Source organism: Orcinus orca, chromosome 15 (genome assembly GCF_937001465.1).
Source record: "Orcinus orca chromosome 15, mOrcOrc1.1, whole genome shotgun sequence".
NCBI lineage: Eukaryota > Metazoa > Chordata > Mammalia > Artiodactyla > Delphinidae > Orcinus > Orcinus orca.
In genome coordinates this window covers 70,321,276-70,349,190 of record NC_064573.1, presented here as the reverse complement: position 1 = coordinate 70,349,190, position 27,915 = coordinate 70,321,276, and the positions used below count along the sequence as shown (strand labels likewise).

Below are 27,915 nucleotides of genomic sequence, written 5' to 3'. Positions count from 1 at the left end.
TGTCAGTCTATTTAACGTTAGCCATTCTCATGGGTTTTAGTGATGACACATTGTGATTTTCAATTTGCGTTTCTTTAGGGAAAACTGAGGCCTAGCATCTGTTTATAGGCTTGCGGGCCGTTTGATACTCTCTTGTGTGAAGTGCCTACATTATTATTTTTATTGTTGTTGTTGTTTCTCTTTTGCCATTTTTCTACTGGGTTGTTTGTTTTTTCTTTATTGATTGTTGAGAGTTCTTTATATATTCAAGATATATATGGATTGCAAATATCTTCTACCATTCTGTGACTCACCTTTTTACTCTCTTACTGGTGTCTTCTGAAGAACAGAAGTTCTTACTTTTATTTTAGTTTAGCTTACCAATATTTTTATTGTTAGTGCTTTTTGTGGCCTGTTTAAGAATTCTTTACTTCACCCTAAGGTCCTGAAGTTGTTCTCTTTGGTTTTGTCCTAGAAGCTTTATTGTTTTACCTTGAGGTCTATATCCACCTGGGGTTGAAGTTAGTGTGTGGTGTGAGGTAGGGGTGAATGTCCACAGCTGATTGTACAGATAGCCTGTTGCTCCGGCACCACTGATTGAAAAGGCCATGCTTTCCCCCCACCCTGCTGGGTCACTTTATTACAAGTCGAATGAGCATTTACATGTGGGTCTGCTTCAGGATTCTGTTCTGTTCTACTGGTCGATTTGTCTGTCCTTGGGCTAGTTCCATACCAAATTACTGTTGCTTTACCATAAGTCTTGATATCTAGCACTATGAGTTTTCCAGCTTTATTTTTCTTCGAGTGTATCTGAACTTTTCTTGGCCGTTTACATTTCCATATAAATTTTGGGATTAGTTTGTCAATTTTCATTTTAATTAAGAGTGCATGGAATCTAGAGATTAATCTGAGGGAAAATTGGCATCTTTACAATTGAGTTTTTCTGTCCTCGGCTCTGGTACATTTTTCCACTTTCAAAAGCTAATTTAATTTCATTTTTATTCTCAGTGCTTCAAAACAGTAATTATAGATAACATTTCCCCCCATGGTATGGTTCTTCCAACCTCAGAATCAGAGATTGAAATGGATACTTGACTAGCCAGAACTGAAATGTAGACCAGCAGAAAGACTAGTAAGGCAGTAATATTTTTCTGTAGAATCTGAGTCTTTTGAAGATGTAGATAGAGGAGTCATGATTGAATCATAGTGACAGAGCACCTTTGAGTTCATCTCTAATTAGCAGTGTTGTGTCTCTGTGCATTTTTCCACGGAACCAGACCCACTTTCCTGGGTCTGTTAAACTTACCAGGTAGGTGTCTGTGTTTCATGCACGGGGCAGTGGCGTGGATTAAAAAAAAAATGTAGATGGTGTTTGGCAGTAGATGCGCTTTCCAGGGCAGCTTTTGCTTTTCTTATATATGTATTTTTCACTCCAGGATTGTCCTTTCATTGTCTGTATGACCTATGCCTTCCATACGCCAGATAAACTCTGCTTCATCTTGGATCTGATGAACGGTGAGCAAGCCTTGGGAAGTCTGAATACACTGCAAGACTTTGCCATGGTGTTGTTTGTTTGTGTTTTCATGATGTTTTATCTTAGCCTGCGTTGCTCCCGACAGACTGGCCATTTGGGTCTTTCAGGTAACTAAATTCCTCCTGGAGTTTAAGGAAACCTTTTATTCTTCAATTTTCAGTTCAACTTCATTTAAAAATGTTGACTGCCATTGCCCTCTGGCCCTCCCAGTCTCTCCCCAGGAAGTTGCATTTTCTAGAAAAGATTTTCATAAAATAGTTAAAATACAGTGAAACTTGATTTTCTGGAATGCAACTGGCCTGGATGTTTAGTTTGCGTGTTCCTGGCCCTCAACTTTTAGGAATGAAATGCCTCCTAAAGATACATAGGCTGAAGATAGAAATGCATTTAAAAACCAACTTTGAAGGACTGACTTTGAGCCAGGACAGATTTTAGCCCAGTCTTCTATGCGTTAGCCCAGTTCCACTGTACATTGATCTTTTAAACTGTGACTGATGACCCAGAGAATGATGAAAGAGTTTTAGCTAGAAAAGTAGTTTTTTAATACTAGAAAGTGACATGATATATGCTCAAAGCATTTTTAGTAACGAGAGCTGAAATTAAGATGTACAGTTCGACAAATGAAATACCTTTTTTGAAATTCACTTGAAGGTTCATTACATTTTGAGTGTTTGATTTAAAATCAGACCTACCCAACAGCGTGAAGGAATTTCCACACACATTATAATGAGCAGACACAGCCGGACACAGCAGCATGTCCCCTGTGTGAGTCTATTTATGTGACCATCAGAACTGGCAAAACTAATTTATGGGGGGAGAGGTTACAATAGAGTCCGACTGGCTTTAATTAGGGGCTGTGAGCTGATATACTGCCTGGGATGGGCATGGGAAGCCTTCAGCAATGCTGGAAATCTTCTACACCTTGATCTGGTAGTGGTTATACAGGAATATGTGTGTGTGAACAGGAAGGTACTTATAAAATCAAGGGCAATAAAGTTGGACACACATGAACTTCTGTAGATCAATTGAGGCTCTTCTTTTATACTTCATGAGAACGTTCCCTTGCCCTGGTTGTGGCCTTCTGTGTCTCTGTAACTTGAGGCCAGATGATGATTTACCTTTTCCAACATTTTATTATGAAAACTAAACATATGGCAAAATTGAAAGAATTTTACTGGGGACACCCAAATACACACCACCTGGGTTTTACCAGTTAAAATTTTGCTGTATTTGCTTTCTCATATATCTATCAATATGATCAATGTGTTTGTTTTGTTTCCTTACTATTTATTGTCCACAGAATGAGTTGCTAAGCCACCTACTGGATCACTACATGGGTTGATTCAGTTATTAGCCAGAACACAAGTAATCAAAGCAGATTAGCTAATCCTCCCTCCCCCTTGATGGTACATCTGGGAGCTGTGATACCTGTCAGAGAACGGTGGCTTTGTTTCATATCGTCCTGGCCATTGTCACATCTAAGTCTTCTCAATGTTTTAGTTTTCTCTAGAATTTTTAAAGCATTTGGTCAAATTACAGAAATCAATGACATACATATATATAGAGAGAGAGAGAGAGAGAGAGAGAGAGAGACAAAGCAGAAGCATAGTTTACCTTTTTCGACTGTATCATAACTATGCAGGATGACAGTGGTTTTTGTTCCCTTGAAATTAATGCACTGAATTTAAATTCCACGTCTCTGATTCCAGGGGGCGACTTGCACTATCACCTTTCACAGCACGGGGTGTTTTCTGAGAAGGAGATGCGGTTTTACGCCACAGAAGTCATCCTGGGGCTGGAACACATGCACAATCGGTTTGTCGTTTACAGAGATTTGAAGGTAAGGCCATTGGACAGACTCCTTCCGTTTACCAGACCTGTGCAATAGGTGTTGTATTGCAGTTGTGGTCTAACAGGCGTTTCCACCTCTTTCATGGTATCCTGTCATTTTCCTCGTCTCAGCCCCGATGAAGGCATCACCTTTGTGATGTCGGTCTCCTCCGGACTCTGAACTCTGTTCTAAGGACTCCATCCTACTTGTCCCTTTTACCTCCGTGCCTGGTGCGGCACATATGCCAACTCAAAAACTTTAATTGGTTAATTAGTGAAAAGCAGGGTAGGGGTGTTTTGTTGTTGCCCATTTTACAATTGATTGTAATTCCATTAATGTTCACTAAGCAACTGGCTCTGGCCTAGTGTGAGACCAGGAGGTGTACAAAGGTGAACTAGCAGAGAACATATATGTCTTACGGGAAGTATCTACCTGTGAACTAACACGTCGAAGGGCTGAGTTATAACTCATTTGAGGCAAGCCTGATCCTGTCAGGGCAGAGTGGCTGACAGCGTGGAGAATTTCCCCCAAAGGGCACTCTCTGAGCCTCAGATTGTTTTGAATTTGCCTTAAAAAATCACTAACGGATTTTCAAATCCCTGAACTACATAGCCCCAGTCTTGCATGCTTGGGCTTCTTCACTGTGGTTCTCTTTAAAATCTTACTGGACTTGAAAAAAAGGAAATAAGTGCGTTCTGAGTTTTTCCATTCCAGACCATGATGCTTGGTCCCAGGTTCTGCGTTAAGGAGGGAGTTGGGAGTTTGCTTGGTACATCCGCGGTGCTATTCGTCTAGCCAGCCGCATGAAGATGGGGGAGGAGATAAATGGGACCTTGACAAACTATATAGAAATGATCGCGCAGATATATAAAGGTGTAAATAATGGTGAGAAGAAAAATGATAGCCATGGCAACTTCCCAAGGAGGTTGGGAGGAGAGTGGGTTTGCCTCCTCTCTGCTTCCTTCTTAACCTGAACCCAGGTTAACCAGCTAAAATGTACACATGATGTTCCTTTGCTCACGTGTTTTGATTAGCTTTTAAAGGTTACCTCCTAAGAATCTAAAATGGTGTATTTTAGTGTTGGGCATATTATGTTTTTCACAAGGGACTTTGTAACTTCTAAAGCCTCCTGCAAGGTTAAAGAATTACTCCCTTAGCCTTCTTCATATGAACATAAAGAAGAAAAGAAGTATTTTCATCACATTAGAAATAATTAGACACTGGTTGGCACATGACATTCTATTTCCTCATGGTGAGTTTTGCAGAAGAATAAAATACACGCCGAAGGCCCATGGAGCGCCATTGTAATACATTTTAATTTAAATCTATAACTGGTTTCTAGTCATCTTGATGCAGTATTTTTGTCTTCTAAGCTATTTAGTAGTCAGTGGTATTATGTAATTTCTATTCAGACTTAATTCTAGTCATTCGTGACTATTCACGCTTCAGGTTTATAATGGCATGCCATTATTTTTATTTCAATCAAATCAATAGCTGATCTCCAGCAGAAAAATATCAAGATGACTGTAATTCAGTGTGTATTAGGGAGAGGAGCTTTGTTTTCCACGATTATGCTGAGTAAATCTAATCTTAATGGATACATCTCATCAGAGTTGTGGTCAAAATCATATTTGGTCATTTGGTAGGGCCCTCTGTTGACTCTGTACTAATAAACAGAAATGACGTTTATCGGGATTAATGTGGCACCGTGGAATATTTTGATTTCTTTGGTCACTATTTGTATATTTTTACAAGATTCCTTTCTGTGCTGTGCTTCGTGGCTTCATTCTCTGAAGTCCTAGTAGTTCCAGAGGCCAAGGAGCCTGTGGACTCACTCGCTTTGTGGAGAGACTCACCATTCTGGCTGGATTGCACTTCTTGCTGTGAAAAAGAAATACTTTAACCCCCATAGACTGTGGTTGTAACCCTCCAGTCTTACCTGCCCTGTGTTCCATCATCAAATGAGTAGAATCCTTCCCATCTGTCATTACCACTTTCCTGCTGAAATTAACACGAAACATGTCATTGTCAGTATCGTGCCCCATTTGGATGTGATGATATAATTAATGCTAGGATTCATGTGTAGGAATGAACTGTGATAAAATAATGAGATATCAAGTGCCAGTAGTTTTAGAAATTAGCCCCTGGGACATCTTGGGGACTCTTGAAGATCACCTTCTCTTTCATTTTAGCCCGCAAATATCCTCTTGGATGAACACGGACACGTTAGGATATCAGACCTTGGTCTTGCCTGCGATTTTTCCAAAAAGAAGCCGCACGCGAGTGTGTGAGTAGTATAGCACCTCTGTCACTGTCGTTTCCTAACTCAACTTGCCTGTTCACTCAGACCCCGACGTGGTCATTTGTTCCCCCATTTTTTTCTTGCCAATAGCGATTTTCAGCATGTGGCAGTGCCGGGTCAGGGGAAGGTCCCGTATCTCAGGCTGTGGAAGAGGAGATAAGGGTGGTGGTGTGCTCGCTGTCACCATTTGGGGGAACGTGCAGGGACCCACAGTGTAGCTGCCCGGGGGCAGGGTGGTCTAAGGGAAAGATAGGGGCCTCAGCAGCAGACCCAAATCCGTGCTGACTGTGTGACCCTGAGGCAGTCAGCTCACCTGCTTGACCCTCAGTCTCTTTATCTATAGGGTAGAGGTAGTAATAGACCCCTGAAAGCTTATATGCCAAAGAAGGTGCACAGGCAATTGCATAGAACTTTCCAAGGAAGGCCCAGAGGTCAGGTTTCTCTCTCCATCTACTTTTTCCTTCTTTTTCAAAAGTTTGGGGTTTTTTTTGCTAAAAAGAAATTAGAGTTCTTTTTTTAATTTAGAAAATCATCTCCTTGCAGTTCAAGCTTTTAATGCAGGTCATATTGTTAGATCTGAATGTTACATTCGTCCTCTACACAACCATGCAGAGGAAGCTCCCTGACGCCCTGGCCGTCGGCCAGCACCTGTCCCCTCTCAGGGGACCCTAAGCTGCTTCCAGCAGTGGCCATGCTTGTTCTGCAAGTGTTGACACTGGCCCAAGGACTTCCCTGAACCTGAGATTGTTAAAATGACAACAGGAGTATGAAGTAGATGCCCCGGGGCTCAGGAGAAGCAGAACGGAATACGTACTGGTTTTTATTCCTGTTTCTTTAGTATCAGTTTATCTGGGTGGAAGGTGTGGGCAGCATGCGCAGTTTGTGGAAAAGCAGGTGACTTTTGCTTCATTTTTCTTTTTCAATATGTCAGTCTTAGCAGTGAAGCTCTTAAAATTCCATTTCATTGTGCATCATTACTGTGTTGGGTGCTCTTGAAGTAACTCTCAGGAGTCTCATTTCATGCATCCGTGCAGAAAATAAACTATAAATCCTGTTTGTGTGTGGGGGGGGGACTAAAAATAAAGTGGTTCTAAAACTGCAGTACTTTATGAGGGGCTACGCTAAATCAGAATTGCCATTTAAAGCCCTGATCAGATGTTAATAGCGATTAGCACCGTTTCTGTAACCATGTTTCTCTCTTCCTACAGAATCTGGGATATGGTGATAAAAGCCTTAGCATTTTGCCAGCACTTGACAATTATGAGGCCAGAACCTGGGGTTGTATAAGCCTCTCCCAGGGAGTTCATCAGACATTTTTAAGAGAATCATTTGAATTTTTAATGCCACGGCTATTTGGTATGCTAATTTCTTCAATTTAGTATAGTCACAACTGAATATGAATCCGAGAGCTCAGAAGAGTTCATCTCCCAAAGGAACTAACTTTCAGATGCAGAGCTACTTATTCCCTTATAGGACCTCCCCCTCTTCTTAGTGTAATTCACATGTCAGCTCTGAAAGACGGGCTTTTGTCCATAGCTGAACAGCATCTGTAAAGGGATGGGATCGGGAAGGTTGATTTTCATGTTTAAACGATGATAGTGAGGCCACAACTTAAAAAGGATAAACGCACAACAAAATTTTGTATTTTTGAGTAGAGGAGGCATATCATGGCTGAGAGCAAAGGCTTCTGAGTCAGCAGATGTGGGTTTGAATCCTCCTTCCACGTGGCACCAGCCTCATTCTTCTCCTCTATAAAGAGGTAGTAACAATGCTGCTTACTTCACGTGACACTTGTGAGGGTGAAGTCAACTCCTTCGTGTAATAAGTATTTACTTCACATTGGCTGTGTGCCAGGTGCTGGCGATGCAGCGGGGACTGAGGCAGAAGAGCTCCCTGACCTCCTGGAACCAGCAGCCCGGGGGCTGTCCAGGAAGTGACTGGTCTGAGGGACAGCACTCTTGCCATGAGTTGAACGTCGGCTGTCCCAGGCATGTGTGCCCGGCTGCTCTGAATATGTTGTTATCTTCACAGAGGACCCACAGGGCATGGGTTATAATCATCTACTTCTATGGGATGGAAACTGAGGTTCAGAGAAACTAAGGAACTTGAACAGAGTCACATGCCTGGCACATCGTGGGGCTAGACTTAAGATCCAGTTCTGTCCGACTCGAAAGCTTGTGTTCCTTACACTCTGTCTGAACCCCGTGAGGCTTTGAGAGGATCGACTTGGTACGAGACTAAAGATTTGTGGCCAGAATTTCACCCTAGACTGGGCTTCTCTGGTCTTCTCAAAGCCGTAGGTATGATGCCAGGACTTCGTCAGACGCTGGCCCGTCTGCACAGCAGGGTTGTGGTTCTCCAGCTAGGTTTAGACTCAGTCCCTCTAATGATGGAATCAAATTCTGACAAACTGAAAGTGAACCACGGAGCAGCCACCAAATGACACAGAAACACTTTGTTTTTGGAACGAAACAGATCGTCAGTGACTCATCGAGTCCCAGCTTATTTCATCCAGGACCACAAAGCTCAGTCCCCTGTCACCGTGTCTTCAAACGCTCAAGTGTTCTTTCAGCATGAACAGCACAGATCGTCAGTGGGAAGCGGCAGGGAGCGCTAGGTGCTGCCGTGTAGGCAGGAGCTGAAAACCGTGGAGGTGGGCAGGGCCAGCGCTCTGCTGTGTCCAGCGTCCACTCAGAGACGTGATCTGCGTTAACCCCATGCATTTATCCTCGTTGAGATCTTCCCATCCCAGAACTGGGTTTTGATCCCGAGAATCGCAGGTTAAAAAGGTCACCACAGAGGTTTTCCCAGCAACAGCAAAGTTAAACCTCCCCAGAAAATGGCTTGGAGGCCCCTTGAGGAAATCTCTGACTCTCACAGCGTGGCTTGCTGACCTCACGCTGTCAGACTTTGGTTTCTGGATGGCGGAGCTTTGCTGAGGGATGGACCAGTGCCCGTTTTCACTGTTGGAGAAAAGTCTTTCAAGATAGAACTCGGAGGCAGAGAGGGTATCGGGCCCAGTGCTGAGCCAGGATCACTTCTCGGAGCAGATTCTCACTGTTTCCGAGCATAAGTTAAAAAGGATTATAATAACATAAGGATAGAGAATAAAATCCCTAACGTAAGTTGAGTTCTTTTTAAGAGCCAGCACTACCCTAAGCCCATTACATACGTGTGATCCTCACGGCACCCCTGTGGGATGAAGGTGTCATTTTATCACCCATTCTATCAGTGAAGAAAATCAATGGAGGATGGGAACAGAGCTACAGTTAAAGGCTTTTTCGGGGCCCTTTCAGGCCACGTCTTCGAAAGTTCCCCACGAGCCCTCTCTTGCGCGCTTGGAACAGTGCGTGCTCAGATCTTTAAGGAGAGGTGGGGAGTCGCAGAATGGGAAAGGACTTTGAGTCGCAGATAACACGTATTATATATAAATGGTTGTCCTCCCAGGTGATTTTTCTCAGCTTCCTGCAAGTCGCCTGCACATTTGTCTGGCTGAGTCCTTTGAGCTGTCAGCAGCTCTTTAAACCGGATGCGTGATTTCTCCGTCTCCGTACCTGTCGGCTTGTCCCCCCACGCCCGCCCTGCCTTGGAGACCATCGTGACCGTGGAAGGGTGGGAGATACGATGGGCATGTGTGCGAGCCCTGGTCCTCAGCACGGGAGGGTGGCGCCACACGGGGACGCCCGTGCCCATCCCTTCCAGGTCTCTAGCGCTACGGTGTGGTCACTGTTCACCACCCCCTCCCCCCGCTCCCTTCCCCGGCCCCACACATCTCCTCAGGAGAGCCCTCAAACGGGCCTGCCCTTGGCTTCTCCTGGCTGTAGTGAGGAAGGACTCCCGAGATTCACATTTCACCTCCGAGACCGTGGAGTGCGCGCACTGTTCATATTCATTTCATATGGTAGTTTATTTGTATTCAGTTCTATCCTAATGAAGACAGGAAAGGTCGTTTTCCCACTGGGTGTTGGCTGAATCATATTTGGTGGAAGCACTGTCGTCCCCTCCCCCTTGTTCATAGTTGCCGACATTGATGAATGATGCTCAGACCTCTTGAGGAGCTGGGAATATTTTATAAGGTCTGCAAGCACTGATAACCGCACATACCCTTTCTTCTCCCTAGGGGCACCCACGGGTACATGGCTCCCGAGGTCCTGCAGAAAGGGACTGCGTACGACAGCAGTGCTGACTGGTTCTCCCTGGGTTGTATGCTTTTCAAACTTCTGAGAGGGTGAGTGAAATGCGTCCTCTTAGTACCATCACCATGGCATGCACTTGGATCAAAATCCAAAATATTTACATGTTATTAGGTGCTAATATCGTTTTAGATCACACAGTGATCTTTAAGCCACACACTGATCCAGGCGATGCCCACAGCTCTTTCTGCCCGTAAAAGTGAGAGTTTCTTTCCCATAAGCTTTCGGTATTTTTGTTCCATACCAGGAAGGTATGCCAACATGTTTAGACCTGAAACAAGACTTTGTTGGAATATTTCCATTGATGTCTTATTTTGGGAATAAGTGTTATTTTTAAATGTAGGTAATCGAAGAGGGTAGGAGAATTTCTTTTCCCTGGAATTAATTACTCATGACTGTCTTGTGAGGTTAAAGCATTTTTTACACAAAAGGATGAACACCCAAGAGAATCTGTTTTAAAAGTGTGCATCTGTGAACATGCTGGAATTTGTAGCTTTCAAAAAACACAAAAATGAAATTGTGTAATTCTCTGTTTTTCATTTGTTATACTTGACCCTTAGTTCTAATCTACCAGGGACGATGAAATACAAGCGGAAAGGATGGAATGAAAGCGCTCTCCAAATATGTTCTCATATTGAATGTTTACAAATTATGTTAATATTTCCATTAATTTTAAGAGTCTTTAGCCAATTTTAACAGAGCGCTGAATTGTTTAAGATATGTTTTTGATTATTCTCCATTCACAGAGATACAAAAAGTAGTTTACATTAAAATTTCCTAGTCAGGGTTCTCCCTGTAACGTTGCTTCTATGAACACACAGGCCTGGTAGTTTGCTAAACTTGCCATGTTTCCCTCAGAAAGCCTTATTGAGCATCGCTGCATCTTCTTATTACCTTTAGCACAATCTGAAAAGAGGCTGGATTCCCTGTCTTCCCCCCAAACTAGGTTCCAAGCACCCCGGCTGCTTCCCCAGGACCTGGATAATCTAGTTGTTCTCTGCTCATCGCATTCACTTGGGAACTAAAATTGTATTATTGCTCAGAGAGTCAGGTCCTGTTGGTCCTTAATTAAATTATCATGTTTGTGGAGCCTGGATGGCCTTAATTCATGTCATCAGACTAGCTGACCTAATTAGAGAGTTTCTGCAAAGCAAATCAGAGAAAACCACTTCCCACCCGAGATGTTTCTCCAGCCAGCGGGAGTCCCTGCATGCATGGTAAGTGCATCCGGACACACCATCTTCATTCACTGAGGTCTCCGCTGAAGAAGGGGTCGGAGATTAGAATCCACACTTAGAGAGTCACGAGATGATTTAAGAAAAACTCTGCACAACAGCAAAAGCTGAATGCATTAACTCAAGATTCAAAAGTCAGTTGTAGAATGTGGCAGGGAAACTTGCAAAGTCTTGCATTTAGGGCTTTGTTTATTGATTTTTGTTTAATATTGTTATTCTGTCTGTTTATGATAATGTCCATCTGTGTAGTCTAGGGATCATCTGGCATATACCACTATTTTATCTGAAAATTGGCTTGATCGTTGTCTCTATGCCAGCAGTGTGATTTGTAGCTGATAAAGCCAGTTCCGTCTTACTTGGTCATGGTTCAGGTTTGGAGGACTGCATTGGAAGGTGGTACTTCTTTTATGACATCCTTGATCAGGCTTGATTGAAGCATTATGTTTGATGTGACCCCTACTGAGAGGAATCTTGGCCAACAGGAAGACATCCAGAGGATGGTCATGGGGATGGGATGGGATGGATGGATAAGAAGAGATGAGAATGGTGACAGCTAGAAATCGTGGCTCATATGGACAGGTTCAGAGAGCTGGGTACAGTGCTTCAGGCAGCCATCCTGTTGGCTCCAGCTGTCGGAAGGCCCATCTCATTGAAGGAGGCATACTCATCTGCACAGCTCTAGACAGTGAGCATTTTCAGGGGAGAAAAGACTTCAATTTGACGCAAGAATGTCCGTTCAGCATTTGAGCTGCCCTGTGAAGGCATGTCCCGCCTCACAGATAGCCAGCTCCCCGTCACTGCCTGGGACCATCCGCTGAGCCTGAAAATGGCAAGAATCCTTCCAATGCCTAACAAAGAGAATAGACGAATCTTCCCTACAAAGATGCATGATCGTCTGCCATTCTTTCTAATACCTGTTCAAAAGGCAATCCCAGGAATGGAGAGAGCACTGAAACCAAAGAGCAGGGAAACAATTTTTCACTTAAGTGATTTAAATACCATTCGGTGAGCATTTATTGAGTACCTGCAGTATGCAAGAGCCTGTGCTTGATGCTGTGGGGGAGGGAGGGAGGGAGGGAGGGAGCCACACACAGTCCTGGAGGAACTCGGAGGAGAGTAGATAGGTACACACACATACAAAATCGTGAGCTGTATGGGCTGTGCTGGGAGAGCAGAAATGGGATCACCAAGTCTAACCTGGAAGCATAGGGCCGACTTGACAACTTCACGTAAGAGTTGGTATGGGAAGTGTTCTCTCACAGACAGGATGGCAGGATGAAGACCTGGAGCGGAAGTAGACGACGGGGAGGGGACGGTATGGAGCAGGTGCAGGTGGTCTTTCCCCATCAACAACCTGTGAGTGAGGTGGGGGGGTCAGCTGTTGGTCGTGGGGAAGGTGTGCTGAGTGAGAAGATGAGAAGATGGAGAAAATTGGGGCAGGGCCGGGGGCCACCTAGAATTCTATGCTGTGCAGGTGGGGCTTTGTTCTTAAGGCCCCAGAGACTGAGGGCTTTTAAGCAAAGGAGGGACAGAGAAAGGAAGCATCTTTTAAGCAAAGGTTGGGTTGCTCTTCAGTAAGAGGATGCTGGTGGGAGGCATGTCTGAGAACCCAGGCAAAGGCTTGAGTAGCGCTGTGGTACTGGGATCAGAAAGGCCACAAATGACTTAACAATGTCGTTCTTACAGTCCGTAGTGGTTTTTGTTTTTTCAGTGGATGCTTGGCTATGGACAGAGAGGAGTTTAGAGTCAAGGTGATTGGGAGGATGGTCATATCACTACCAGCGTCAATGGGTATAAAGTATCAGTGGTTCATATTAAGCTGATGTTTATTGAGGGCCCTTCAGGAGCAAAGCATCATGGTGAGATCTGGAGGCGATGGAGCCTTCGTCCCCTCAGCTTAAACGAGGGGTAAGAAGGTTCCATCCAGGCGTACAGAAGCATCCTATTCAGTTCTTACACACTGTACAGAGGGAGCCCGAGTAGCTGTCTTTTCTCAGACACGAGGGGCCTAAGGAACTGAAACAGGTAACTCAGGAGGGGGTGGGAGGAGAGCGCGGCCAACGCAGCCTCCCGGGTGCGGGCTTCACAGGCAGTCTGTCCCCCGGTATCCTGGTGCTCTCATGGGGCGGCCGCGGCATCAGTCCTCATGGGATGAACCAGACTCCATGCCAGCCACTCCCCAGCGCTCGTCCTCAACCCCAGGAGTGCTTGGCAATGCCCGGGGACATTTTTGGTTGTCACAACTTGGCATCTAGCGGGTCGAGGCCAGGGTTGCCGCTAAGCATCGTACAGTGCACAGGGTGGCCCCCGCTGCTCCAACAAAGGATCACACAGCTGAGGATGAGAAACTGCTCCAGAGCAAGTCTCTTCCCCTCCTCCCCACATCTGAGCAGTGAGGGTGACCAGTGGTCACCAAGGGTCTTTTTTTCGCTTCTGTTTTCTCTGATCAGATACTGCTCACGCTGACCAGTGTGCCCCATTGCTTCCGCTGAAACACTTGTCTGAACCCCTAGTTCTGTTGTGACACCCTAGAAGGATCCCACAGGGTGCAAGGGACAGGAACCTGGATGTAAGGAAGCTGTCGAGGCCCGAGAACGTGTTTGCATCCCTGGACTCAGTGATGGACCCATCCGCTCAGGGCTGTATGTTGGGTGGGGTCACTGCTTCCACTTCAGCTGACTGTCAGACCCTGAAGAGCATCTGTGTATAAAGAGGTGTCCATATTGCAGATGTGCGGAATCACCGTCATGATCCTCAATCTAGAGTTCAGCTCTCTGTGAAGGGAAAGAATTGACGTGACAGTAGCCTTGATCTTAAACTTGTCACCATTGATTGTCAGACACAAGGAGAGAGCCCAGGTGGTGGTCTGGGGAGAACTGAGCTCTGCCTGAGGTTCCCGAGTTGGTTCCCATAGGGAAAAACAGGAATGTTTATAAATACTTTGGTAGCTATTGGCTTAGGTTCAAAACTCACATTTGATGTGACATGCAATCTTTTTGGTATTCTAAAATTTTTTTTTTTTTTTTTTTTGCGATAACGCGGGCCTCTCACCACTATGGCCTCTCCCGCTGTGGAGCACAGGCTCCAGACACTCAGGCTCAGCAGCCATGGCTCACGGGCCCAGCCGCTCCGCGGCATGTGGGATCTTCCCGGACCAGGACACGAACCCGTGTCCCCTGCATCGGCAGGTGGACTCTCAACCACTGCGCCACCAGGGAAGCCCTAAAATTAATTTTTGACGTAAAGATTTGTAGTCACTTGTATTTATAAATGGATTGTTTCTGAGCTCATCTTTTCACTGTGAATGATGTATCGTGCGTGTGTGTGTGTGTGTGTGTGTGTGTGTGTGTGTGTGTGTGTTTCCCCATCATTTAGCATGACTTGAACGATTTCCCAACTCGTTTGGGGGGAAATTTTCGGCTCTCCCACTCTCTCTGTTATTCAAAAGCCACATCTGACCACTGTACATGTGAATTCTATTCCCATAACGTCCCCCGACGCAGCCGGAGTGTTGCATGTGCTGTTGGAAGAGCTTGGCCCACGTCATAAGTTGTTGACAGGCCCGTTACTGTCTCCTATTTAAAGCGGCTGCGTCGGGGAGCAGCTGTGATCACACAGGATCTGCGAGCACCACGTGCCTCCCTCAGAATGGAGATCATTACTATAGGAGGTTTTCTTTAACATTTTCCAAAATAGAAACAGAATCTTGGGTTTTGTTCACAAAGAATAATCAAGAAGACATTGGAAACAGATGCGCCTCAGGGCTTGAAAGACCAGACTTTCTCAGCACAACAGTCCAGAACCGAAGATCCGACAAGCATTTCCGATTGTTTCTTATTGAGTCAGACGTGGCAGAGCTATATTTATCAAATGGGATTTGTAACGATCGGGCCCGTGTGCCGGGAATGTTTTTGGCACCGCTAACTTTAACTCCCGTCCCCTCGCAAAGCCCTCCCTCTGGTCACATGAAAGAGTTTTTAAATTTAGCACGGAGCATCTCTGTCAGAACACAGTCGTCCTTCTCTCCAAGTGTCTGGGCACAGCCCTCTGCTTCCAGCATCAGATGCAGGCAAGCACATGAGGGTTGAGAGCAGGAAGGGGTCCTCCGGCTTTGCACACAGGAGCCAAAGCAGATGGATTTGCCGAAACACAGGAGACCTTCACACAATCCCCTTTTATACGTTAAGGAACTCTGGGGGGTAGGAGCAGTTGTGTCATGAAGAGAGACTGAAGTTGTAGTAAGATTTAATAAACCTATATTCCTTTTCTCTTGAACCATGAACATGTTAATATCTCTGTGTATTTTGCATACAGAATGATCCAAGTCAAGTTTTTAAAAATTATCGTATCTCATAAACAACAGATATAGTTTGTTATTCTATCCCATTTGCTTTTTAAATGCAGTAATTTTACATTTTTCTCCTAGGAAACAATTAGCATGCAAAGACTATTTCCAATCAAAATCTGTTTTAAAGATTGGCGTATGTTTGCTTGGTACTAATTTACCTTGTTTAGATTTTTTTTTCCAAATTAATGCTTTCAAGAGATGGAAATTACTGTGTTTTTCACTGCATATGAAAGAAAGCAAGCGTTAGAGTGCCCTCTCTTGTGCAAAGTGAAAATTGAAATATTTAAATAAATACTCTGAAGTGGAATCATCATCATAGTTTAACTTATTCAGTAGCAAGAGTGGGTGGACGTTTTAGTTCTTTTTTCTAAATCACATTGATTTATGTGCTCAACATCCTTATCCATTTTATAGAGTTAACTATTTTATATAATATCTTGCCTCAGATTATGTTATATATGCCTTATAATTAAATCTACAGGGTTGATCATTTTACAGGCATGTCTTACCATCAGAAATCTCAATCATATCCCTTCTTTAATTTTCAAAATAAATAAGGCCAGGGTTTTCTAGTTTGCATGTTTACTAGTCTCTTTTAATGCTAAGAGTATCTTTGTTTTTTTAAATTTATTTTATTGAAATATAGTTGATTTACAATGTTGTGTTTTTAGTGTACAGCCAAGTGATTCAGTTATATATATATGTACGTGTATATAGATATATATATATATATACATCTTCTTCACATTCTATTCCATTATGGTTTATCATAGGATATTGACTATAATTCCCTGTGCTATACAGTAGGAACCTGTTGTTTATCCATCCTGTATATAATAGTTTGCATCTGCGAATCCCAAACTCCCAATCCATTCCTCACCCCCACCCCCGCCATTGACAACCACTAATCTGTTCTCTATGTCTGTAAGTCTGTTTTTGTTTCGTAGATAAGTTCATTTGTGTCATATTTTAGATTCCATATATAAGTGATATCTAAGGTTAACTTTAAAAGCCAGCTTATTCAGCATTTTAAAAATGTAATCAAGAGTAAGAATAATTTCTTTACATAGTTGATCAAGCAGACATTCATTTTGTGAAGTTAGACTCATCCTTATTAATTTCACAGATGTGTATCAGATACCCACCGTATACTGCCATTGTCTCGGCTACTAGCATGTACATTATTTTATTCGTTCCCGTCACCGTTTTGGTGACGGATATTGCATTATGCCGTTTGCAGATGAAGAGAGACTGAGACTGGTGGTTTCCATGACTGGTTCACAGCCGGCAAACAGCCAAGTCACAGCGTGAACCCAGGGTTTCTGACTCTTAAGTCTGGGGCTGTTTGTAAGTAGGACATGAGGGAGCAGTTCTCAGAACTCTGGAGGGTCTGGGAGCACAGGGTTAGTTTATATCTCTTATCCTCAAAGGAATGTAGTGCTTAAAATTACTGGATTCTAGGGGGGAAGTGTGTTCATCTTGGACGTGTTTTGATTTGACTGCAGTTCTTTGCATTGTACGAGGAACTAATACCCATTCTAAAAAAAAAAAAAAAAAAAAGTATGACAGTTACCATTATCTCAAACAGTAATGTGACAAATGCCATGTGTGTGACTTTCATTTTCATAAATACCTGTTTGCTAATTTTTTTCCCAAGTGATATTTTAAATTAGCACTTGGAATATATTTGCTAAAGTATATTTTGATACCATGACTGCATTGACGTGAAGCTCAGGAGTTGAAGTAAACATAAGCCTTTGCTCCTTCAGGACCTAATATATCTGATTGTCAATTGATCATCAGGTTTTCTCTGGAAATGCTTATATGTTTATGGCTTTTGTATTTCTGCAGTTTCAAATGAGCAGTGACAGAACGTAATACCTTGCCCAAATATTAGTCAACAATGTTTGCTGTTAACCTGAAACCATCTAGTGATGGAATTTTCTTTATTTCTACAGTCACAGCCCTTTCAGACAACATAAAACCAAAGATAAGCATGAGATAGACCGAATGACACTCACCATGGTAAGGAGGTCAAAAACTATTTTTTTTTTGCATTATAATTTTCATGTTTCATTCCATCACAACCAGTATAAAAAAAAAAAAAAGCTTTCTTAAAACACTGGAAATAGATGCTAAGGCAGATATCAGGCTTTGCTAACAATCAGTAAGAGCAAGATGTAGAAAAGCAAGAACAAAACCAAAGAAATCAAACGAAAGGAAAAATGACTGGGATGCAGAAGAGCGAGGAGACCTGATTCTTCTGGCTCCAGCCTGTCGATTGACTCTGAAGATGAGCAACTGTTCTGTGTTTCTTTAGGGTCAATGTTAGTTGGCAATGAATCTGCAATTTTTTTTTTTGGTAACACTATCCTTATGCAAGAAATGGCCTTCAAATCTGGTCGGGGGTGAGGGCACTGTTTCCCTGGATGCATTTTTGAGATCATATTCTCCCCCCGCCCCCCACCCCCAGAATGTGGAACTTCCAGACATCTTCTCCCCTGAGCTGAAGTCCCTTCTGGAAAGCTTGCTCCAGCGAGACGTTAGTAAGCGACTCGGCTGCCACGGACGCGGGTAGGCCGTTGCTTCTGCCTTTCAGCCTCTTCACCTGGAAAGCAGAACAGTTCCTTTCAATACATTGAGAATCTTCCATTTCCGTTAGAGGGGGTCGGAGGGAATCACATGGGAACTATATGTATATTGACCCACGTGTTTCCCTCAGAGTCTGCAACTTCTTCTGTTCCATGTGAACTGAACTGTAGCAGGGATCTTTGGGAAAGACTGTTTCTTCAGTTTAGGGAGGGGTTTGGCATGCACTGTTCTGCTAGATTTCTAGTTTGCTTCAAAATTAATATTTGGTGCTTCATATCCCTGCCATCTGACCTGTGAGGACGTGTAGACATTTGCTGTCAATCTCTTTAATGTGTGGATCTCTAATTTAGTTCTTAGTTAAATTTGTTCTCATGATTACAGAATCAGATATAGATATAATCTGTGAAAACCCCTAGGTTATCTCAGGCTGGGATAAGCGTCTCCAGTGAAGTATCCCATGGACCATATTCCTAGGCTCAGTGGGCAGTATTTCTAAACATCACAGTGTTTCTTGGATTGCTTCGAAAAAAGCATATTTTACTTGCTGTCTTAAAGAGCTGGAAATAGTTGTCCCTGTGTGTTCTGTAATAGGAGATAATTTTTGCAAACCGTTTCTTAGATTTCCGAATGCGTATTTACTTACCACTGCTGTGACTCCCTGTCTCCCGCAGTGCACAGGAACTAAAAACGCACAACTTCTTCAGAGGCATCGACTGGCAGCAAGTCTACCTGCAAAAGGTACTCCTGCTGGGACCCCACCCCGGGTACCACCCCGACTGTGCTCTCCATCTGCATCTCTGTATGCATCTCTACGTCCTAGCTCTGCCTCCAGGGTCCGCCCCAGCTCTCCATCCACAGCCCTGCTTCTTGCTCTCCTATCCACGTGCTGCCTTATGGCTCATTCCCTTTGGAACAACTTCTCCCTCTTTGTTTATATGTAAAAATGTACGAGAAACGTTTGTCATACACTTAGATACTTTTGAGCCCAGCACCACATAATTTAAGAATTAGCATGATTGTATAGTAGCATAATCCCCTTGGCTTATTTTAAGCTACTTTTTAATATTCTCATTGATTCAGGAAAACACCCCAAATTCAAGTTGTTGTTTTTTCTCAGTGTTGATGATCATCTTTGGACTCATCTTTGCATCAGCTCAGACCGTTGAGGGATGATGCTCTGTTAGTCCTGCCGAATTAGGAATAGAGTTCGGGCTCTGGTTCAGCCAGCATTGGCCTCGGGACGTTTGTGGGTGCGGGGCACCCCACCCTGCCCCATTGCAGGCGTTAAGCTTCTAGCAAACTGGGTCGTGGGGCTGCATCTCCTTTGGGGGCATTGTGAACTGTGCACTGTGATTCGTGTGAGCTTGAATGAGCCCTGCACGGACTGTGACACCTTGATGTGTCGCACTGAGATCTCTTTATAGAATAGCAGGTTGGGACCGGGCCCTGAGTCACCTAGTAGCTGAACCTTTCTTCTCTGGCTCTTCCAGTACCCTCCACCCTTGATCCCTCCCCGGGGGGAAGTCAATGCGGCCGACGCCTTTGACATCGGCTCATTTGATGAAGAGGATACCAAGGGCATCAAGGTACACCGGCGATGCTGGCTTTCAGGTTTTGTTTTGTTTTTTTCTGGCGGGTGGGGGATTTTTTAATTGGAAATCAGGCTTCGTGATTGACTTAGTACTGGCCTGTTTATGGACTGTAACTTACAGATGAATAGCCATATATTTGACGAATGTAGAAGAGGTCAAGACCTGAATTAGATACCACGACAGCTGTCTTTGGACTACCTATTTTACGTTTGATAAACTGCAAAGTGGTCACATTCTTATTGATTTGGATAGATTGGTGGTTGATAGAAAACTCAGACGTGTTATGAAGCAGGGAAATACAGCCGGGTGATGGCAAACGTACTTGGCCTCATGCCAGACAGCCAGTCATCTTAGTTCTCCCAAATACCCTGGTTTCTCTGTGTCAGGATGAAAAGAGCGAACAGCGTGAATCATTTTGCATTTGTCAGTCAAAAGTGAAATAATCACGTTTGTTTGGTTTTTTTTTTAATATATATAGCATCTTCTGCATTTTTCAGACTTTGGTGCCTATCATTATTTTCCAAGTAGACAGGGCATAATTAGAGGTGGTGAGTCATGGGAGAAAGTCACCCTCTTTTGGATGCCCAGTCAGAGCGTGTCACTACGTGTCAAGTTCTCACTGCCCCCACTTTCTCGGCTTCTCCCTCTGAGAGGCTCCCCTGCCCGCGTCTTCTCAGCTGTCTGCATTTATGGCCTTGTGTCAGCCCCCCTGGTCTTTCCTACCAGGCAGCTGTAAAGGTGATTGGGGTGCTCACGTGGCCAGTTTCCCAGGATGGCAGGATGGGGGGTGGCGGGGAAGGTCAGGTGAAGCACAGCGGAGAGGGCCTGGTCTGAGCCGTGGCTCCCCTGGGGACAGCAGCGTGACCACTGTGCAGACGCTCGGCATCTTCTGTGGCCTGGACAGACAGGACCACCTTATAGCTTCGGGAATAGTCCTTTTACAGAGTTACCTAAAAGGATCACTGCTGTCACAGTAGAATTTTGTCATCAGACATACCTCTCTCCAGCAAAGGGCACTAAAAGGAAAACGAATATCACGTGGGAGCCTGTGAAAATTTTGTTGTTCAAAAGAGAGTCTTCACGCTTTCAATTTTGTCAGCTGTATTCTGGGCTTTGGAGTCAGACACACTGGCCTCAGATCTGCACTTATTACCTAAGGGAATCAGGGCCATTTAGGGAACCTCAGGAGCATTGGTTTGCTTGCCTGTGAAGTGAGTGGTTTCATTGCCAGGCCTTCTCTGTGGGTGGGTCACCTGTGTCAGCCTCCTGGCACGTACACTAGGAGTTTCTGTTGTGGTGGTTTTGCTTCTTCCGGAACCAGAGCTGAGAAGACTGTGTCTCTTAAAATGCAGCCCAAATAATACATTGTTCTTTAAGGAGAAAAAAAAAAAAAGCTCACTTCATGTAGAGCTTTGTTTTATTCATTTTTCACATAGGCCGAGTCATAAAGACCAAGGCTCTCTGACCTTACAGGAGATGGAACCATTTGTGTATAAAGCAGAGTTGTCCGTTTCAGAGCAACCACTTTGGAAAGGAGGGTGTTTTCACTTTTGCCCAACTCTGCAGAATCTGCCCCAGTGTCCCTCATCGCAGGGTGCTCTCCTGGCCTTGATGCTCTAGCACTGCACCGCACACACACACACACACACACACACACACACACGCATGAGCGTGTTCACATTCAGGACACACAAAGGTTTCAGCTCCAGGCTTGGTTTGGGCGTCTGAAGAAAGCTGAAAGGGGAAAAACAGTACACATTTTGATCTCAGAATCAGCACGTTAGGATAACAAGTCAGTAAGGGTGGGTGGAGAGCATCCTGATTGGGACCAGGATGCAGGTTCCTCCAGTGGTTCAGTGACTCACTCAAGGCCTGTGGGCAGGAGCCTCACCCTTGGTCTTTCTCCCTTTTCCTTCTAAATAACTTGCCTCTCTCCCGTACTTATCTCTCAGGCAAGGGAGTGAACGAGTCAAGCTTCTAGAGAGATCCCTGCTTTTGAAAGACAGGGCTATTTTTTCCTATCAGTAGGATCGCTTGTCTTTCTGCCACAGAACTGTAACTCAAATCTGTAAAACCATTTTCTTAGCTTGCTTTCAGAGTACAGGCTCACTTAGGGAGGAGAATGAAGAATTTCGAGTAATAGTTTGGAAGAGAAATGCTATCGTTAAGTGTAATTTTTCTTATAGCACCTCTGAAAGGCCACATCGCCTAAAGTCTCCGTGTATCTCGAGACTTACGATCATACTGTTCAACTTGGACTCATTGGAAGGCTCATGGGCTAAATGGTAAATTTGGCCTAGTGGACCTTTTAGTTTTTCTCACTTTACAGAATAATGGGGGGGGGTGGTTAGAAAGCCCTCCTGGCTTCTCCCTTGTAACTGTATCTAAAACCATAGGGATCTGTTTTCACAAATAAAACATCCTCACTATAATCGAAATTATTTTGTTGCCAGATCCTTGTCATCCTTTAAAGAAAACCCTATATATGTTAGTTTTCATTGGCAAAAATGCTATGAAGATGCTGTAGAAGATTGGGCTGCATCTGACTGACCCAGGGGTGGGAGTGAGGTGCCCGTAATACATCGCCCTGTGTGGACCCTGGTTGTTAGATTGTCTTTCTTTTTTTTTTTTTCTTTTTAAAAGATTTTATTGAAGTATAGTTGATGTACAATATTATATAACTTACAGGTGTACAATATAGTGACTAACAACTTTTAAAGGTTATACTCCATTTACAGTCATTGTAAGATACTGGCTGTCTTCCCCGTGTTGTACAGCATATGCCTTGGTCACTCGGTTGTCATTGGTGGAGGTTTATGACAAGTAATGAATTGTCTCTTAATGGTTACAGGCTGTTGTCTAGTTATCGTCCTACACGCAGTTATGGTACTGTTGAATCTGTTGCCTTTGTAAGCATGTTAAATCATACATATCTTGATTCCTTAAAATGATAAGCTTCTTGATTGCGACCAAGACCTCTACAAGAACTTCCCTCTGGTGATCTCTGAGCGCTGGCAGCAGGAAGTGGCGGAAACTGTTTATGAAGCAGTAAATGCAGACACGGATAAAATCGAGGCCAGGAAGAGAGCTAAAAATAAGCAGCTTGGCCACGAAGAAGGTAAAATAGCTGGTGTGTCTGAAGATGTTTCTAAAGCAATGAATTTTCAAGATCTCTTGTAAAGCTGAAAATAGTATCTGGGTCATAAAGTACTTTCCAGTAGAGTGGGGGAAATGCCATAAATTGTTTTCGTTTTACCTGGCTTGGGAAAGATCAGTGTGAAATGATATTTCAAAGTCTTTAATTTTTTAAAAAGTCTTTATTGAAATTTAGTTGATTTACAACGTTGTGTCAGTTTCAAGTGTACAGCAAAGCGATTCCGTTATACATATATATAAATATATACTTGATATTTCAAAGTCTTTAGTCCACATATAAATAATATGTATGGAGGTCGTCAGCAGTATTTTGTCAATACACCTTCTTATCTTGGAGTTTGGGGGCCAGTTTGGAAGTTTTCTTCCTTAAAGATTAAGTATCACGGTGTCAGCAACAGGGCCAGCTTCCTGGGTGTCCGGCCTGTGTGGTGTCATCAGGCCGCCGACCCAGGTTAATGCTCTGCTGGTACCATCTTGACATTCTTAATAATTTTTTTAACAAGCGGCCTGCATTTTCATTTTCCACGGGGCCCCGCAAAGTATGGTGAGGAACTTAGTATTACATGTTTACTTGTCAAGAGACATAAGTGTATATACATACATTTATATTATAAACAGCATGAAAGAGTCACCAGGGCCGAACTGTGGGGAGGGGCCGAGTGGGCGCGTCAAGGACCCGAGATTATCTAAAGCCACGGGGAAAATGGTGGAGAATTCACCGTCGCCATTGCCAGAAAGAGCGACTTATGGCTTTCTCCTTTTCTTAAGTTCCCAATTTGGCTTCACACTGTATCTTGTGTGGGCTTTTATTCCTGAATCTTGGCTAAACTCCTTAGGCTTAACCTATTGGCCTCAAAAACACTGGGCAGTTAGTTGCACTGCCTGTGTACCTCCTCATTACTGTAGTGACTGGTTACGTGCTCTCATTTGGAATAAACATGACGAGTACCTCTCCACTCAACTCCATTCGTACGAGCACAGATAACTGTGCCAAAAACCAACAACAGAAGAAATACCAAGAAGGAGCCGTGCCAGCATTAAGAGATATTCCTATTAGTGAAGTAAACCAAATGTTCTTTCTTGCAGCCAAAGAACTTTACACCAAAAACTGAATTGTACGTAGACTAATACCAAACGCTTATTACAAATTTTTGATGTAAAAATTTCGACCATAGTAATTTTGACTATCTTTCTGATTAATATCCAGTATTGAAATGTAAAAAAAAAAAAAAAAGAAGTTGAACTTCTCTTAGATTAAGTTCTATTAATATTATAAATGTTATCAAGGGGCTTCCCTGGTGGCGCAGTGGTTGAGAGTCCGCCTGCCGATGCAGGGCACACGGGTTCGTGCCCCGGTCCGGGAAGATCCCACATGCCGCGGAGCGGCTGGGCCCGTGAGCCCTGGCCGCTGAGCCTGCGCGTCCGGAGCCTGCGCTCCGCAACGGGAGAGGCCACGGCAGTGAGAGGCCCGCGTACCGCAAAAAAAAAAAGTTATCAAATAGTAGTTACTAATGGACAGAATAAGTAAAATCCTGCATTACCATATAGCAAATATCCCTCCCCCCCCAAAAAAGAAAAAGAGTCACCAAGCCATATTTTTATTTGCCATATTTGAGTGCCCTGTTAGGATTTCCAAAGGAGAACACATAACATCCAGTATTAAATAAATCAGTCATCTTTGACTCACCAAATATCGCCACTCTTGATTTTTCTAAGACTTTATGGCTTTTTGATATTTAAACTTATTGTGGTTCGTGATGAAGGTAGCTTTTTGTTTTACTTCTAAGCAAAGACCTTTCTGAGGTTAACGTATAATAAGAATGACCGGAAACAATTTCAGTCTGTGAACAATTTGCTTTGGTGGGGGTATCTTGGTGCAGGATTCCTGGGTCTTGTCGACCATCCCCCAGTAGCATTTATCATCTGCTTAGAAAAGTGTCCACCATACTGGATGAATGACTCCTTACCTAAAAGTCGCCTGAGTGCACCAAGGGAACGTGACAGCCCTTTAACTGTGTTCACCTCCATTCTGCAGGGAAAGGGGCTTTATTTCTAAGCCGTTCTTGAGAGAACGGGTCCACTGAGATCACTCTGGACCACGTTTGCTGTTACGGATTTTACACAGGAAATTATAGCCTCGGTAGTTTGCTCAAGGAAGAGCCACGATGTCACTAGAATCGTGACAAATTGGACCCAGAAAAAAATATGTATGTTAATGACCTTGTTGAAGTGTAGGCTTTTAATTAGAGCTGTAATTAGAACGTCTAGCAAATTAATGAATTATTCTCACATGTAATTAAGTAATTTAGGAATAACTAGATCTTGGTTGAAGATCCCAGAAGAAGTAAAAATATAAGACGTATACTTTAAATGTACTTGACAAATGCAGACACCTTTTCCATTAAAATGGCAACTCCGTGAACCACACCCCATCACCACGGAACCTCCCGAGGCCCCTCCCTCCTTCATTCTTTTCCTTCCTGCTTGTGTCCGAGTGACACAACATGGGTTTTGCTTATTTATTACCTGAATCTCCCACTAGAATGTAAGCTCCCTGAAGGCGAGGACTTTTGTCTCTTTTATCCACTGCTGTGTCCAGAATGCCTAGCACATGCCCAGCACCTAGGCATTCATTCCCTTCATAGTTGAATGAATGAGTGAGTGAGTGAATGAATGATTTTAGCAAATCACCAAATCCTCTAAGGAAGGCAAAGTAAGCCACTTAAAATTGACCTTTTTTGTTTTTTGAGACAATACTTTGCTGTAAAAATGTAATCAGAACTCAGCATGCATGTGAATTAGCTTGGCCTCCCTACATAACCATATATATGAAGGATAATTATAACCTTAAGTGGAGGAAAGACCAGTTTTTGACCCTTGTGTTACTTTGGCTTCTTTGGACAAGAAAATCCCCTCTCTTGTTATTTTTTTAAAATAACATTAAAGGGAGAAGCCCAATTCCATATAAAGGCAAAGGTACTTTGGGCATAGCTTGAGTTTAATCACTCTCTATTCCTCAGTTATCACCCTACATAATGAAAAAATATTTAGCAAACAAACTTTGACCCTCTCAGAGCAACAGAGGAACATCATGAGTTTATCAGAGTATTGAGAAACAGCCATTTAATATGTTAGTAGAGAGATGAAGAGACCTGTTCTTTAATGTGTTTAAAAGTAAAATAATGATTTCTATAGTGTGCTGTCTTTATAGAAACTTGCTCTTTTTCTAAAAAGTGTGTCATTCTTTTTTTCTGAGAAGCATATAGGCATTCTGTTTCAGACCGTGCTAAATTTCACCGTTGTGTTCCGTGCCTCAGATTACGCTCTGGGAAGAGACTGCATCATGCACGGGTACATGCTGAAGCTGGGAAACCCATTCCTGACTCAGTGGCAGCGTCGATATTTTTACCTCTTTCCAAACAGACTTGAATGGAGAGGAGAGGGCGAGTCACGAGTAAGTCTGTGGCATCTTCCCGAGCACTCGTTTCCGTGGTGATTTCACATCGCCTGCATGTTTTCTCAAATCTCCCTCCAGCTCCCATATCTCTTTTAACATGTATACATGAGATTTTCCTGTTCAGACATTAACTTTTAAACTTCTGAGTCAAGGAAGGATTTGGTGCTACCTGAAAACAGAAGGTGCCTTCCAGGGAGGTCGAAGCAGGCAGGTCTGAGGAGGGCTGGAGAGCGGTAGGTGGATCAAAGAAGGGAAAAAAACTGGGACTTTGGAGTCAGAGATGTTTAAATCCACTGCTCTGTGTCTCTGGGACTTGGAGCACATTATGTCGACTGAGCCTCAGTTTCCTCATCTATAAAATGGGAGAAGAAGAAATGATAACGACTACTACAATTGTTGCAGATTTATCTCGGGCCTGGTGCTGTAGACACACAGACACACACACACAGACACACAGACACACACACACACACACACACACACACACACACACACACACACTTCTAATTTGTTTAGCCACCTTTGAGGTCCAAGCCTTATATTATAAAGAGAGAACCAGGGCTTAGAGAGGGAAGGTCTGGCACCAGTGACAGGTGTGGGTGAGGAGTGATTCCGACTGGGGTCTGCCTGTGCCCCGTGTCTCCGTTACGAGGCCTCCCTGAGTCAGGGTTGAGTAAGACGAGGTCTGCGGTGCAGGCTGCGAAGCTTGGCACCCAGGCCAGGGCACCTGACCCCCCTCCTGTTGTCTCCACCTTGCTGGAAAATCGGAAGTGGGCTTTATCGCATTAGATGGGAAGATACAGCCACCCTGTAAGGTCCTTTCGAGAGCTAATGTTAGTGAACAAGAAAAGAGAAATTTCCCATCTGCACCATCCCTCGTAGCAAGTGGGGCAGCATTTATTAAGCGTCTGCTGTGTGGAGCGCCCAGGGCTTGTCTCCGTGGAAGGAGTTCTCTTGGGGAGGGAATGGTTGGTCATCATAAGCAGGACAGTGGTCCCAACTGTGAAAAACATAGTTGGTGTATTGGAATATGGCCCCTGTATCAGAATATAGCTCTCTACTGGCCAGAGCATGGAAAATGGTGAGCCCAAATCTGGTGTGTTTGACTTTGGAATGTGTTTTGCAAATCCTTGTTGGTGAAGATGCCATTTAATTACAAGTGATTGCTACTGTGTATGACCACATTCTTCCTAAATGACCATGATCTTCTCACTATTGCTAGTGCCGTAGAGGTCATTTTCTAAAAATTCATACATCTAGGATCTGAGTTATGATTAATAAGACTCTATGGGGGTCCTGAATTATAACTCAGGTACTGCTAAGTATTGTATAATATAAAATATACATATTACATAGAACATGTGTATATGATGATACATAAATACAAGATAATTATATTTTGTATAATATTACATATGTATTTTTTACATTATCGTATACTTACTAGCACCTGAGTTATAATTCATACATATGTCATTATATAATGTTTATTTCCAGATAATGAGTGGCCCTGGGCGTAGTATGCGTTTACTGTGCTATCTACTGGTCAGTCACTGTTGCACACTTTGAAAGGAAATTGTCTCGCTTTTCAGGATATTTGAAAACTAAAATCTTCTTTTGCTTACCATTGGATATGATAAATTATCTTGGTTTTAAGAGAGTCAGCATTTAGCGGTGATTCACGAAGCTACGTAAT

General features: G+C 43.6%; 1 protein-coding gene and 1 pseudogene across 5 annotated transcripts in view; both read left to right on the top strand.

Moving 5' to 3' along the window:
* The window catches only part of GRK3 (G protein-coupled receptor kinase 3), a 123,375-nt gene that overhangs the window by 87,281 nt on the left and 8,179 nt on the right, over nt 1-27,915 (top strand). For all 5 annotated transcript variants that reach the window (XM_004283783.3, XM_033412747.2, XM_033412748.2 and 2 more), the window contains 10 exons: nt 1,416-1,494; nt 3,223-3,353; nt 5,537-5,631; nt 9,767-9,874; nt 17,381-17,447; nt 17,896-17,996; nt 18,686-18,752; nt 19,505-19,600; nt 22,562-22,724; nt 26,080-26,216. In XM_004283783.3, the coding sequence (XP_004283831.1) occupies nt 1,416-1,494; nt 3,223-3,353; nt 5,537-5,631; nt 9,767-9,874; nt 17,381-17,447; nt 17,896-17,996; nt 18,686-18,752; nt 19,505-19,600; nt 22,562-22,724; nt 26,080-26,216 (1,044 nt within the window). The remainder of the gene's footprint in view (nt 1-1,415; nt 1,495-3,222; nt 3,354-5,536; nt 5,632-9,766; nt 9,875-17,380; nt 17,448-17,895; nt 17,997-18,685; nt 18,753-19,504; nt 19,601-22,561; nt 22,725-26,079; nt 26,217-27,915) is intronic.
* On the top strand, nt 22,734-26,071 carry LOC117198102 (phosphatidylinositol N-acetylglucosaminyltransferase subunit P-like; annotated as a pseudogene).